The sequence below is a fragment of the Nyctibius grandis genome, chromosome Z (genome assembly GCF_013368605.1).
Source record: "Nyctibius grandis isolate bNycGra1 chromosome Z, bNycGra1.pri, whole genome shotgun sequence".
In the NCBI taxonomy this organism is placed as follows: domain Eukaryota; kingdom Metazoa; phylum Chordata; class Aves; order Nyctibiiformes; family Nyctibiidae; genus Nyctibius; species Nyctibius grandis.
In genome coordinates, this window is record NC_090695.1 from 76,719,225 (window position 1) to 76,735,288 (window position 16,064).

Here is a 16,064-nt window from a genome sequence, read left to right on the forward strand (position 1 = left end):
ATTTTAGCAACTGGTAATATACTGAGCAGCTAACCTACAAGCAAAGAGGGCCCTGAAGTTTGAATAAGCATGCCACTTGGCTCAGCTCCTACTTTAGGCTACGTTTCTGCAGCACCTAAACTGCATTTGAAAGGATATAAGTTTTCTTAAATTAATCTTGAATTAAAATGCAGACTCTGGCATTTTTTTCCTTGATCTTGAGAAGCAGTAGTAGTTCTCTGTATACTTTTCTCAGCAATGGTTTCCTTTCTGCGATTCACTGATACGGATATAGATACTGAGTTTCTCCCTCATGTTTGTGAAGATGGTGTTTGCTTTTTTGTAAGCTCCCTCAAATTACGAGAACCTTGCTGATGACAATTTTAATATGGTAATTCTATAGATTACAGACTGTCATTCTGCAGAGACCACTAAAATTTTTTGTTTGCCTACTCTCTTATTTGTAATTTCATTATCATTAGTTTTATTTTGAGAAAAACACATTCAGCACAGAAAGCAATAAAATTTAGATAGCTAAAGCTTATCACATAACTTGGGACATAATATAAAAACTTGACAGGTAGTAGACAGCCTGCTATGTTATGCTTACAGCTAGTTCTAGCAGTACCACTAAAAAAATAATACAAAATACCCAATAGCTTTCTAAATCTTCCTCAAACACAGTCTGTATTTTGCTGCGAGGTTTTCCTGATCCTCACTTTATCTATAGCCAAAAATCTTGTAAGTAAGGAGTCACTGATTTTGCTGGCTTTTGTTTCATTTTTCTGGTTCTACAGGGTTTTTGTATGCCACATAAGAGAGAAATGAAGTCAGAAAGCAACCAATGAATATGGATTTTTTTTTTTTCTCCTCATTTCTAACATAGGCTTAGCATAGGCTCCCAACATAAGAAGGACATGGAGCTGTTGGAACGAGTCCAAAGGAGGGCCATGAAGATGATGAGAGGGCTGGAGCACCTCTCCTATGAAGACAGGCTGAGAGAGTTGGGGTTATTCAGCCTGGAGAAGAGAAGGCTCCGGGAAGACCTTATAGCAGCCTTCCAGTACCTGAAGGGGGTCTACAGGAAAGCAGGAGAGGGACTTTTTACAAGGGCAAGTAGTGACAGACGAGGGGAAATGGTTTTAAACTGAAAGAGGGTAGATTTAGATTAGATATTAGGAGGAAATTCTATACTGTGAGGGTGGTGAGACACTGGAACAGGTTGCCCAAAGAAGTTGTGGATGCCCCCTCCCTGGCAATGTTTAAGGCCAGGTTGGATGGGGCTTTGAGCAACCTGGTGTAGTGGAAGGTGTCCCTACCCATGGCAGGGGGGTTGGAACTAGATGATCTTTAAGGTCCCTTCCAACTGAAACCAGTCTATGATTCTATGATTTTCCATCATGCAGGTGTGACAAACAATAGCTACCAAAAGGAAAGAAGCAATAAAAACACAGACAGCTTTCAATTTTAAAATCTAGAATGAAAAAAACAATTTAAACATTGTTCGAAATAGAAGCAACATTTCTGAAGCGTATCTAAAATATTTTAAAATGCGATTCAATTAAAATACTTTTTATATTACAATATTCAGGTTAATAAATATAATGCTGAAGAACTAGGAGATTATTTTGGAAATAAAAGATGAAATCAATTACTGTAACTCTACAAGATAAACTGCTGAACATTTTATCATTAATTTATCAAACATCTTGAACTTTGTGTCACCAATTAAACCTGTATTAGTATTAAAGAAGAAAAAAACAATGATTTTTAAAAAAAGACATACCTTCTTTAAAATGATCGCATATCACTTTCTCTTGCTGTTTTAAGAAAAACCTTGTATGATCAAATTTAATGCTGTCAAAGCTCCAATTCACAGAAGCAAGTACACCCAGATGTGTCAAATCTTTTAGAACAGGAGTCACTGCTTCTTCCAAGAGACAATATGCCTGGCATTGGCTTTCTGGATAGCACAATAAACAAAATGTAAAAATAAAGTTCAGTTTCATGTACTACTACGGGACAAGAATATTCAAAAGACCTAGCAAAACACAAAGAACACTGACTTCTTCATGAAAATTGTTAACATAATAGAAAAACAGTTGCTTGCGAGGAAGCCTCCTGGGTGGTAGAATTAAGCTGATCCTCACAGCAGGAAATCATGTTATTCCATGCATTTCATAAAGTGATCAAACTCCATGATGAAAAGTTAGGATTTTTCTACTCCTGTGACTCCCACTAAGATTGCACTGTTCTACAGCCTTCTTCTACTTTGTAGTCTAAACTTAGACTCAATCCCTTTATATCCACTCGTTAGTATAACTTCAACTCAAACAGCCCTTCTCCTTCCCTAGTATTTAACTTCTAATGTCTTTGTCTAGCAAGGCTAAACAAGCCAATCTATTAGTCTGTGCTTTCATGCTAACATACTAGCTTCTGGGTGTCTGTTTTACAACTCTTTCCAACTTACAGCTCAGTTTCTTACTATTAGCATCCATGACAGAACTGCCAATTGCTGAATGACTTGAAAGGGATGTCCTTTCCTCAGGTAAGAAGGTAAAATTCTTCCACACCCATTTTTTTAAATTATAGTGGAGTTGATGACATCAACAAGATCAGAACTCTGCGATTCTTAATTTTCCTTTTCAGATATATTTTCAACTGATCCATACAAATTATTTGACTAGCAGCTGACTTAACCTCACTTGGTCAATGCATTATTTTGTAAGAGCAATTAATAACTTCACATATTTAAACATTCTAAAAAAGGTATATTATTATGTCCAGTTTTTCAGCCTTTAAGGAAATAGGTCAGATATTATAGTACTTTGGATGTCCATTGTATAATTTCATTCAGGCATTCCTGTATTAATGTGCCATTTTCTTTTTAAAATGTATTTCTAATAATCCATCTTCAATGTTACACAGTTAAGTAAAATGCTTGTGTGAATCCTTCTACTCTTTGTTTTGCCTATAGCTTGGTTTTGAGAAAGATTCCTTCCCCTCATGTGCAAGACCACCATGGTGAAACACACTTTATTTCAAGGACTGAAATAGGACATTCAGTCCCAACAAATACTACCTTTGCAAAATGCTAATTTTTGTTTTGATTGCAGAAAAGCTTTAAATTTTTTTCCAGTTGCATTAAAGGAGTCTTGCTTCAAAATTTATTAAAAAAAAAATTAAGAAATAAGCTTATAGCTGTTACATGATTCCCATCTCTGATGGGAACAGATGAAAATACTCCTCTGCTCCTTCACTGGTTCTGTGAAAGAGACTCCCATTAAGCACATGGATGGAATGAATGCATTTCCATGGGAAACCAAACTAATCTATGCTACGCCTACAACTTCCTAGCACTGGGTGTGCTTAATTTGAGGCTGTAAAATATATTGGATAAATATCTTCTAGGTTCTTCTCCACCATTTCTACTGCATGACAAAATTGTTGTCAGTGCATGTTCTTTGATACAATGCCTTGAAAAGTACAACACCAAGAATCCACAGGGTAAGGCTCAGTCATGTATTAGATAAATCCATAGTGGATTACTACTGTGTTAAAGACATTTCCTACCAAAATGACTGGCAGTCCCTTCCATCTCCAATTGTCTCATTTACTTTGCCAGAGAAAAAAATGCAGAATAATAAATTGAGGGTACTGATTGGCAATGAAGAGATTTCATGTCTGGTGATTTAAATCAGACATAACTCAAAGGCTATACTTTTTTAGTTTGCATGCAGTTGGCTTTAGTCTTAAGACAGAATTCCATAGCCTGCTTTCACATGTGTGTCAAAATAAGTATCCATCTATTTGGAATGTTTTCAGTCACAAGGAGCAGAGACCAAGCCTAATAATTTCCATATTTGTCTGAGTAGTACTATTTAATATAAAATTATATTGCAAATCTACATAAAATAAAGCATATCCAAAAATAGTATACCTGATGCTTGAATATTGACGGTGACACTGTCCTCATTCTCATGTTCTTTCTCCTCTATTTTTACAGTCTCACAAGCAGAACTGTCCTCTTTGTTTATACGCTGTTCTTCAGGTTGCAGCACTACATCGTTAAACCACAAGTGGACATTTAGATACAAATATCACAAAACCAGCTCAATGAATAAGAATACTGTCCTATAAATGACTCTAAATGCAAAAATATTTTCAAATCAAGTAGTTTCTATTACACATACATTTTCTTTTCATGAACTTCTTTATTGCTTTCATGGGCTCATTTAGTATGGAAAAAAACATTGAGATAACAGAGAGAGATGAAGCACTGTCAGCCTTCACAGCCCAAGAAGTCAGACATTATCAGGTTCCTCTTCCTCAGGGCAGAAATACAGAGCTGGGAAGAAAATTAAGGAGCTGCTACTATAGGTCTGTAATAGAGCTCCATAGGAAAGCTCATATGCCTTTATATGGAGAAAAAACATGTATGAGAGGAAAGATGCTGCAGACTATAAGGAGCTCAAACTATGAAAAAAAATCTCAGTGACTGTGAGTAGAAAAGGTCAGATACTGTAAGTGACCCAGAAAGAACATGGAAGCTGCAAATGGCAGGAAAAAAAAAAGAAAGAAAAATTACTTATTGAAAAGAACTTTTTCTCCTGTCTTATAGCTATCTTTTCCAACTTGTTAGTATTTCTAAGTCTCCTTCTTTTCTTCTTTGTAAATACTGATGCATGAGCTACAGCTTCTGCCCACAAAGCTTCCTTTGGCAGCTCTGCCTCTTTGTTTCTGAGGGGTTCTGGCTGAATAGGTGTCTCCTAAATACTGCTGATTTTTTCTAGTAAAGAATGTCAGTTTCCTCAGAAAACAACTGATCATACAGAGACAGAAATAAAAGAAAAAAAATTTTTTTCTCGCTTAAAAAAACCTTCCTAATTTTGAAAAGCTATACAGGGCTCAAAGTTGGATCAATGAACTGTTTCTACTACTTCTCTCCTGTGTATTTTCTGAACTAAATATTATACACAAGGACATCTTTAAAAAACAAGCTAAATGACAAAGCCAATATAGAAAGAGCCCTAGAAGCAGTGCTGGCATTTATTATTTTCAGTTAAATTTAGAACGACCCTTAATAAAAACTTTTAATTATTACAAAAAGTATACAGTAATTTACATCATTTCTATATAAATGTGATAAGACCTATATATTTTAATGGGTTCTCTATATATCAGACATAACTGATCTGCTACACTGGGGTCTACCTGTAAACATATTCTAAGCTGCATATGTAATTGTAACACATTTTGTCTTTCAATACATTTGGATTTCTTGTTAGGAGATGTAGTTCTAGTCAGAGTTCACTAGATGGTAGCATAGAACTTCAGTTCAGGTACATTGACCTACTTTAAGACTGGTGGTGTTGCTTTCTGAGGCCACGGAAGTGTTTTACGCACGTCTACCAGTGTCCGATCAATTGTACCAACAAATAGTTTCCTCCACAAGATTACATAAGCTTGCAATTAAACAAATACCCCAGTTCTATCCTATAGGAAATATTGCTGAAAGCTTTTATGTAACAATTTTAATCTTTTTTTTTTTTTTAATGCTGGGACATATAACTGAAACACAGATGAAAGTTATTGTCAAAATTCTGCCATACAAGTCCAAAAAAAAGAAAAATATTATTTTAAAATACAACTTTATCCTGAAAAGTGAATCTGGAAATATGTCATTGTTTCCTGATATTCTGTGTCACAAATATTTATTTTTTAAAACAAGTAAGGACTTTCTTCTACTTCTTTTCTCTCTCTGCTGTTTTGCATTTGTGCAGTGCTCAATGCATAGCCTGAGATTCTTTCATAAGCATTGTCAGCAACAAAAACAGGGCTACCAACAACTTTCTGTTTTCCCTAAGACCTGTTCTGCCTCATTGTTTGATGGGGTTTGCACCAAGGTAACTGGCTCAAATGGTTCTTTCCAGAGAAGAACTTTAACTCTTCTTCATTGTCTAGGCTATGTTGGTTCTACAGAAGCAAGAGTATTGATAATTACTATTTGACAACTACAATTAATTTGATATAACTACAATCGATAACTACTATTTCTACAAAGAGGCCAGGAGATCTAATTCAGAACATAAGGACAGAAGAGATCTTCTGGAGTAAGTACCGTTTAAAGTTACTTTGTCAGAATAGGAATAAACCTATACGTTTATTAAAAACCACTTCCACCACCAAAAAAAATCCCAAACGCAAACCCAAATCACCCTCTCTAACCAAAACAAACAAATAAAATGCCTTAAGATATCTAAAGGAAAAAACAAAAGGTAAGATCCTTAGCTGAAAATTTAGCTACATTAAAGATCATAAAAATGTTACCATTGACTTCAAAGGATTTTTTTCCTAGTAAATCTACCAGCATGAACTAGCAACTATTGTAACTGGTATGAGACAGCAGAATAAAACCTGTTATAATGGCAGATTAAAGTAGTTCACATACCTTTTTCAGGACTATCTACATCATTTTCTTCCTCTCTTTGGGTGAGTATATGTTTAGATCTCAGCATGATAAAGTTGCTCAGATCAGAATCATCATTGTCCCATTTTGTAGCAAGTGCAAATGATGCAGGCTTTTGATTACTGGATGAGTTGTCTTCTTTAAAAGACACATCTTTACAGCTGGCTGACTCAGATGATTTGGGGGTTTTCTTTTCTTGGTTTAAGAAATAAATTGACTCTTCCATCTTATTCTTTTTTATGCTTCCTCCAGTAAGCTCTTCCACAGATGTATTTATACTGTGTATTTTGGCAGACGATGCAGCACTCATATGCGGGGCAAAGTACTGCCTTTGAGTCTGTGGTGACATGTAAAGATTAATTACTTTCTCCGACGGATGTCTTTCAGCAGAAAGCATCTCCTGGTTTGTAACGGAATTCTTCTCTTCAAGCCATCCTAAAAAATAAACTTTAATTTCTCTGCTGCAACACAGATATTTTCTTTTCTTCCTCCTGGCTGGAGTTAACTATTTTGGATAATTACAGAGAAAGCTTTTTTTAATTTCTTCTTCCTGCCTTCCCAGATCATTAGAATCTGCTTTTAGAAAATTTGTACTAATTAGTCCTAAGTAAAAATGTACAATGTTGAGAAATAGAAGGCCATGCTACTGTTTGGAGAAGTTTTCACCATGTGCATGCTGCTTACTGGTGTCAGATTTCTAGGAAGTGGGATGCAACACATTTCATTAGGAAGAAAAATTAAAAGATTAACAGATTTTTTTTTTTGAGAAAAAAAAAGAAGTAAAGCATGCAATTAGCTCTCTCTAAAGATGTGCCTCACTAGAACTGCAATTTTTTGCATTGCTGCTGCACATCCATGTTAAACACAGTAGCTAAACACTTTATGATACGTAAAAAGCAGTTAAGTGAAAACGTTCTTTCATGAGCAGCGCCTGTTTGCTTCACAATGTATCATGTTACTGTCAGTCTTTGGAGTTCTACAACCACAACTGGTGCCTTGCAGTCATGCCATAGTTATATAATAAAATCTAAATAACTTTTTGCATTTTCTGTTAAAGTTTTATTGTAAGTATGCACAGTGGTCCATGAGAAATTCTGAAGTTTATGAGTGGTTCACATCTGAAGCCATAGCCAGCAAAAAACCCCCCTCTGAATAGCATCACAAAATAAAGAATTTTCACTGTAACATATTCTCCCCACTGACCTTCTGCAGATAGGACTATACAAATATCTGCTTTATTAAAATATTCTAAAGCAAAATTACTATGTGTTAAGAAATTCTCCTGCATGAAACTATTTTATTAAAAAGTAGTATGGTTGGTGCAGGCTACTTTTCATCTGCACATTAATAGAAAAGACAACTTTGTGTAGTTAAACACTTTTGCTCCTACAATTTGTTCTAAGTTTGTGAAAGCACACCTTAATTGCAGTAGTGTTGCTACTTCATATTGCTATAAACAATTTTGTTATTGAGAATAAGAAATCTTCCATTTCCTTCCTTCTTGGAGGTACGTAACTGTCACTGTAGTACCTATCTTTGCCTTTTTATCTTTTTTTTTTAAAAAAGAAGATACTTACTTTCTAACTGATACGATGTAAATCGTGTGAATGTTTCTACTTCTGTAGGAAGCAAACTGTTTGCTTTACTGGCATCCATATTTAATTGCTCCAAAGTTTCTATGGAGACTGGATTCAAACCCAAATGAAGCCACCAGCCTTCCTCTAGTGGGCTAAGCATTGGCGCTTCTACCTCAACTGGTAGCATTTCCTTCAGTTCTGCAAGTGAATGACGCTGACATACAAGTTTAACAGTCTGATGCTCTACAAAAACAGAAATCAATGTATAATATTAATAATCTAGAAACACAAAAACAGAAAGTCATTTTGGAAATGAAAGCTCCCAAGAACTGATGACCTACTACATATATCCATTGTTTATACTTCTATTTGTAACTCAGTGTCCATTAATAGACTTAAAAGTAAAGCAGTTAGTGTTATCAAAGCAAGTGTGCTTTTTACTTGTTAAGTGTATGAGTAAGGGGGGGGGGGGGTAAATTTTTTTCAGATCTAATAATGTGTAGCTGCATTACTAAAGTTACAAATGATCTTGTTCATTATCTGTGGGTTTACTTGTCGTGTTTATAAAGACTCAAAATAATCCTTACTGAAAAAAAAATGAACTTAAATAGTAATGAGCCTACCATACATTATTTTCAACTATAAATGAATGCACAAATGCATTGGGCAACATAACAAGTCAAGATACATAACTTAATCATGAGACATGTAAAATGAAGGCAAATAAAATGAAGTGAAATGAAATGAAATGAAATGAAATGAAATGAAATGAAATGAAATGAAATGAAAGAATAGTGGTAATGTGTACTCTGGTGCTGACAGAAATAACCTGCATCTTATCTTGTTTTTTGTGTGTTTTGTTTCCTAACACGATGTTCCTGGTGTTCCCCAGGGGTCAGTACAGGGTCCAGTCCTGTTTAACTTATTCATCAATGATCTGGACGAAGGGACTGAGTATACACTCAGCAAGTTTGCTGATGACACAAAACTGTGAGGAGTGGCTGATGATACACCAGAAGGCTGTGCTGCCATTCAGCGAGACCTAGACAAGCTAGAGAGCAGAGAGGAACCTAATGAAGTTCAACAAAGGCAAGTGTAGGGTCCTGCACCTTAGGGAGGAATAACCCCATGCACCAGTACAGGTTGGGGGTTGACCTGCTGGAAAGCAGCTCTGTGGACAAAGACCTGGGAGTTCTGGTGGACAAGAAGTTCACCATGAACCAACAATGTGCCTTTGTGGCCAAGAAGGCCAATGGTATCCTGGGGTGCACGACGAAGAGTGTGGCCAGCAGGTCAAGGGACATTCTCCTCCCCCTCTACACTGCCCTAGTGAGGCCACACCTGGAGTACTGTGTGCAGTTCTGGGCCCCCCAGTTCAAGAAAGACCAGGAACTACTGGGGAGAGTCCAGTGGAGGGCTACAAAGATGATCAGAGGACTGGAGCATCTCCCTTATGAGGAGAGACTGAGGGAGCTGGGTCTGTTTAGTCTGGAGAGGAGAAGAGAAGACCAAGGAGGGATCGTATCAATGCTTACAAATACCTTAGGGGCGGGTGTCAAGGGGATGGTGCCAGACTCTTCTCAGTGGTGCCCAGTGACAGGACAAGGGGCAATGGGCACAAACTGAAACATGGGAAACTCCCATCTCAATATGTGGAAAAACTTCTTTACTTTGAGGGTGGTAGAGCTCTGGAACAGGCTGCCCAGGGAGGTTGTGGAGTCTCCTTCTCTGGAGATATTCAAAACCCACCTGGACATGACCCAGTGCAACATGCTATAACGGAACCTGCTTCATCGGGGGGTTGGACTAGACGATCTCCAGAGGTTCCTTCCAACCCCAACCATTCTGTGATTCTGTGATTCTATGAACTCTGCTCTTGTCAAGCTATAACATTATTTTCCATTAACAGTAATTTTCTATTGATAGATACATATTTTTAAACACTATTTGAGGAAAAGTAACACACAGAAGAGTTGAACAGATTACCGAATTTCAGTTACCACAGTTATTGAATATAATTAGTAGTAGTGAGCTGAACATTGTCTTAACAAAATAAAACTCTTACTTCATTCAAATTACCTCCATAGAAGGATACATGAAATACCAACCTTTGTGTTGCCATACTGTAACTTTTTATATGTACTAAAAGAATCAGATAAGCCAAACTTCAGAGGGTTACATTAATTGGATAAACTTCAACAGCTCAAAAGATATGCTCTGTAATATAATTTTTTTTGCTATATTTTCTCCATGTACATGGAACTCTTCAACATCAATTAGAAATTGATCAACAGTTAGAAATTCTTACCAACAAGCAAAAGAGAGTTCATTTTATCCTGATACTTCTCTGATTGCCATACGAAAGATTCTAAGTACTCCCTAGAAGGCTCTGTAATCAAAATACTAAGAAGAACATAAAAAAAGACTTGGAGGGATGAAGTTTAACAGCATTATCTGTTTAAATTTGATTTACACAAAACTACCTTTTAAAGAGCTACTTTTTCTCTAAATTTTCAGTTCATTCATTCATTCATTCATTAACATTTCACCCAGGCGGAGTAACTCCTCCATTTAGTGACAGAGCTCTGGAAGACGGCAAGTAGATTGAGGAGTATCAGAGAGTGTGAGAGAGAGACAGACTACTGGAATCACAGCCTAGTTTCCCCGAGATACCCAACAGGCAGAGTGGACACATGATACGGAGGATTCCCTATCGTCTCCCCACATGGCAGAATGCGGTGAGTTAATGGACAGTGGGCAATGGCAATGAGTTCCTGACTGGCATAGCAGGCGTGTCTCCTCGTGACTACCCCACCTTCCCAGGTGCCCTTGCACAACAGGTACGAGGCTCTGCAAGGAGAACCAAACAATAACGAGGATGATGGTTCATCTAGCTTGGAGGTGTCATCAAGGTTAAGTCGGCCTATGCCCTGCATCAAAACTGCTGCCATAAAGAAAAAAAGACGGGTCATTGTCATAGGAGACCCTCTTCTGCAGGGAACAGAAGGCCGAATATGCAGACCAGACCCACTTCTTAGGGAAGTCTGCTGCCTCCCTGGGGCCTGAGTTAAAGATGTGATGAAAAGACTTTCTGTCCTGGTACGGCCCTTGGATTATTATCCATTATTGATTTTTCAGGTAGGTAGCGATGAAATTGCAACAAAAAGTCTGAGGGCAATCAAGAGAGACTTCTGGGCCTTGGGACAACTGGTTAAGGGATCAGAAGCACAAGTAGTGTTTTCCTCTGTCCTTCCAGTTGCAGGGAATCATGAGGGAAGAAACAGGAAGAGCCAGCAGATCAATACCTGGCTCTGAGCCTGGTGTCACTGGCAGAATTTGGTTTTTTTTGATCATGGGTCAGTTTATACAACACCAGATCTGCTGGCAACAGATGGGGTACACCTGTGTCAAAGGGGGAAAAGGATCTTTGTGCAGGAGTTAGCAGGCTCATTGAAAGAGCTTTAAACTAGTATTGAAGGGGAAAAGGATAAAACCAGACTCACTAGACATAAGCACGCCAAAGTTTGAGGGACAGTGTGCTAGTTAGCTCCCTCGATCTGCAGTCTCAGTGGCAGTAGGGGATGGAGATCCATGCGGTAGCAAAGACACAAGGGTTATTGATGCGTTAGAAACCGTGGAAGTGCCTGAGAATGGTCATGTAGGAACTAGGGCTTCTATCCCCAAAAAAGGTGGCAGGATCAATAGCCCAACTGAAGTGCATCTACACCAATGCACTCAGAATGGGCAGCAAACAGGAGGACCTGGAAGCCATCGGGCAGCAGGAAAACGATTATATAGTTGCCATCACAGAAACATAGTGGGCTGACTCACACAACTGCAGTGCTGCAATGGATGACTATAAACTCTTCAGAATGGATAGGCAAAGTAGGAGAGGTGGTAGGGGGGCCCTGTATGTTAGGGAGTGTTTTGATTGTCTCGAGCTTGAGGATGGTGACAATAGGGTTGAGTTTTATGGGCCAGAATCAGGGGGAAGGCCAACAATGCAGATACCATCATGGGAGTCTGTTATAGACCAGCCAACCAGGATGAAGAGGCAGATGAAATATTCTATAAGCAGCTGGGAGAAGTCTCACAAAGCCCTTGTTTTCGTGAGGGACTTCAACTTACCAGATGTCTGCTGGAAATACAATATAGCAGAGAGAAAATACTCTGGGATGTTCCTGGAGTGTGCGGAAGATAACTTCCTGACACAGCTGGTGAGTGAGATAACTAGGGAAGGGGTCCCGCTGGACTTGTTGTTTGCTAACAGAGGACTTGTGGATGATGTGATGGTTGGAGGCCATCTTGAGCACAGTGATCACGAAATGATTGAGTTTTCAATTCTTGGAGCAGTAAGGAGGGAGGTCAGGAGGACTGCTACCTTGGACTTCCGTAGGGCAGACTTTGGCCTGTTTAGGAGCCTGGCTGACAGAATCTTGGGAGGCAGTCCTGAAGGGCAAAGGGGTCCAGGAAGGCTGGAAATTCTTCAAGAAGAAAATCTTAAAGGCGCAGGAGCCGGCTGTCCCCAGGTGTCAAAAGATGAGCCGTCAGGGAAGAAGCCCAGCCTGGCTGAACAGAGAGCTTTGGATGAAACTCAGGAAAAAAAAGAGAGTTTATGACCTCTGGAAGAAGGAGTAGGCAACTCAGGAGGACTACAAAGATGTTGTAAGGCTATGCAGGGAGAAAATCAGAAGGGCCAAAACCCAACTAGAACTTAATCTGGCCACTGAGGTAAAAGACAATAAAAAAATGTTTCTATAAATACATTAGCAACAAAAGGAGGGCTAAGGAGAATCTCCATCCTTTATTGGATATGAGGGGAAACATAATGACAAAGGATGAGGAAAAGGCTGAGGTGCTTAATGCCTTCTTTGCCTCAGTCTTTAATAGTAAGACCAGTTGTTCTTGGGGTACCCAAGCCCCTGATCTGGAAGACAGGGACAGGGAGCAGAATGAAGCCCTCATAATCCATGGGGAAATGGTTAGCTACCTGCTACACCACTTACATACAAGTGCATGGGGCCAGATGGGATCCACCCAAGGGTACTGAGGGAGCTGGTGGAAGTACTCACCACGTCAATTTCCATCGTTTATCAGCAGTCCTGGCTAACCAGTGAGGTCCCAGGTGACTGGAAATTAGCAAATGTGATGCTCATCTACAACAAAGGCCAGAAGGAGGATCCAGAGAACTAGAGGCCCGTCAGTGGGACCTCAGTGCTGGGGAAGGTTATGGAGCAGATCATCTTGAGTGCCATCATGCAGCATGTACAGGACAACCAGGTGATCAAGTGCAGTCAGTGTGAGTTTATGAAAGGCAGGTCCTGCTTAACTAACCTGAACTCCTTCTACGACAAGATGACCCACTTACCAGATGAGGGAAAGGCTGTGGATATTGTCTACCCAGACTTTAGTAAAGCCTTTGACACAGTCTCCCACAGCATTCTCCTGGAGAAACTGGCTGTTCATAGCTTGGACAGGCATAATCTTTGCTGTGTAAAAAACTGGCTGGATGGCTGGGCCCAGGGAGTTGTGGTGAATGTAGTTAAATCCAGTTGGCGGCTGGTCACAAGTGGTGTTCCCCAGGGCTCCGTGTTAGGGCCAGTTCTCTTTAATATCTTTATGAATAATCTGGACGAGGGGATCGGGTGCACCCTCAGTAAGTTCACAGATGACACCAAGTTGGGCGGGACTGTTGATCTGCTGGAGAGTAGGAAGGCTCTGCAGAGGGATCTGGACAGGTTGGGTTGATGGGCCAAGGCCAACTGCATGAGGTTCAACAAGGCTCAGTGCCGGGTCCTGTACTTGGGGCACAACAACCCCATGCAACGCTACAGGCTTGGGGAAGAGTGGCTGGAAAGCTGCCTGGTGGAGAAGGACCTGGGGGTGTTGGTTGATAGCTGGCTGAGTATGAGCCAGCAGTGTGCCCAGGTGGCCAAGAAGGCCAACAGCATCCTGGCTTGTATCAGAAATACTGTGGTCAGCAGGACTAGGACAGGGATCGTCTCTCTGTACTCGGCACTGGTGAGGCTGCACCTCGAATCCCTGTGTTTAGTTTTGGGCCCCTCACTACAAGAAAGACATTGAGGTGCTGGAGCGAGTCCAGAGAAGGGCAATGAAGCTGGTGAAGGGTCTAGAGCACAAGGCTTATGAGGAACAGCTGAGGGAACTGGGGTTGTTTAGTCTGGAGAAAAGGAAGCTGAAGGGAGACCTTATTGCTGTATAGAAGTACCTGAAAGGAGGTTGTAGCAAGGTGGGTGTTGGTCTCTTTTCCAAGTAACAAGTGATAGGACGAGAGGAAATGACCTCAAGTTGTGCCAGGGAAGGTTTAGATCGGATATCAGGAAAAATTTCTTCACCAAAAGGGTTGGCAAACAGTGGAACAGGCTGCCCAGGGAAGTGGTTGAGTCACCATCCCTGGAGGTATTTAAAAGACATGTAGATGTGGTGCTTAGGGATATTGTTTAGTGGTGGACTTGGTAATGTTAGGTTAATGGTTGGACTCAATGATCTTAAATGTCTTTTCCAACCTAAACAATTTATTATTTTTTTCTTGCCCATATAGGGAGTCACTTTATGCAATACTACAGTGAACAGGAATGACTGAGAGGAGCCATCAAGGCTGGTTCATGAAGTAAAGTGGCATCGAATGAGGATTCTATCTAGATTGTGGTCCCCTCCCCAAAAGCATATTTAGATTCTTTGTGCATATGTGAGAAAGATAGCAAGACAAAAAATGCTAGTCTTGAAAACAAGATAAGGAAAGAATGAAGCAATCCTGATCCTATGTCGGCATGAAAGACTTAAAATTCCAAAACACAGACAATACTTTCATCTTGTATCTCTTCTGGAGATTTTGCAGGTGATACTTGCTCAATGTATGTATTTGTATAAAAATATGCATATACACACATGTCCTGGTTTGGCCCAAACCAGGCCAATTAGCCTTAGAGAAACCAAGGTCACTGCTAAATTCCTCACTGCTTACGAGTGAAGAGCCGAAGTGGGGTCGCAGCTGCAGGGGGGAGCAGACAGGGCAGGTGACCCAAGATTGACCAACAAAGTATTCCATCCCATACACGTCATTCTCACTTTCCTATTTATCACTAACCCACTGCCTCCTGGAGGTGGGGCCCAGGAGGGAGGGGCCCTCCTGTCTCCCACTGATTGGTACCAGCTTTGCCAATTCTCCAGTTAAAAGCCTGCAGGTGTGATGGTAGGGGGAGCTACTGCATTTTCCCCTGTGCCCGTGCTGGGGGGAGCAACTCTGCCTGAGGAGGATTTCCAAGCTCTCGATCTTGGTTTTGTACATATTTGTATATATTTGATTATTTCTATTATTATTATACTCTTTTTCATTACTATAGTTTATTAAAACTGTTTTAACTTTCCAACCCATAAGTCTCTCTCCCTTTTCCCTTTCCCTTTCCCTTCGGGTGGGGGAGTGGAGGGTTAACAGAGAGCGTCTGCCACAGGTTTAACAGCCGGCCCAGCTTTAAACCGTGACAACACATACATACTTGCTACACACATAAATATTTACTGTTGCCTACTCCAAAAAGGAGATTGGATTTTCAGGCTATTAAGTCCCCCAGGAGAAAGAGATCTACAGTAGTGACTGTCATTTGCTTTTTCAAGCTCCCCTGAAAAAACACAGATATGGATCATGCACTCTGTTCACTCTTTCACGCAAAATATAAAATATATGCAGCTGTCTCAAAGAACATAACTACCAATTCACAAATAGACTAAAGTTATTTTTGCACTAATTTTGAGTATTTATGATTTAGAGGATTTATGACAGGATTTATTACTACAAAGTTTTCATTACCTGTTACCAGAAAGAGGAATAGGTTCTTCTTTAAGTCCTGTGCACAGAAAACTAACACGTGATCTTTGTTGTCTGCATGGAGGAGTTAAAGGTACTTCCAATTCGTCTTTCAGATACGGAATATATTTAGCTGGAAATTGCATAAAGCCCAACCCAGAACAAAACAAAACAAAACTCTAAATCACAAATGTGGTTCACAAATTGTGAATGA

General features: G+C 39.7%; 1 protein-coding gene across 1 annotated transcript in view; it reads right to left on the reverse strand.

The window, feature by feature from the left end:
• The window catches only part of SHOC1 (shortage in chiasmata 1), a 62,211-nt gene that overhangs the window by 22,724 nt on the left and 23,423 nt on the right, over positions 1 to 16,064 (reverse strand). The window contains exons 9-14 of the mRNA XM_068423910.1: positions 15,854 to 15,983; positions 10,334 to 10,428; positions 8,026 to 8,268; positions 6,431 to 6,883; positions 3,920 to 4,039; positions 1,766 to 1,942 (exon numbers count right to left, since the gene is read on the reverse strand). Of these exons, the coding sequence (XP_068280011.1) occupies positions 1,766 to 1,942; positions 3,920 to 4,039; positions 6,431 to 6,883; positions 8,026 to 8,268; positions 10,334 to 10,428; positions 15,854 to 15,983 (1,218 nt within the window). The remainder of the gene's footprint in view (positions 1 to 1,765; positions 1,943 to 3,919; positions 4,040 to 6,430; positions 6,884 to 8,025; positions 8,269 to 10,333; positions 10,429 to 15,853; positions 15,984 to 16,064) is intronic.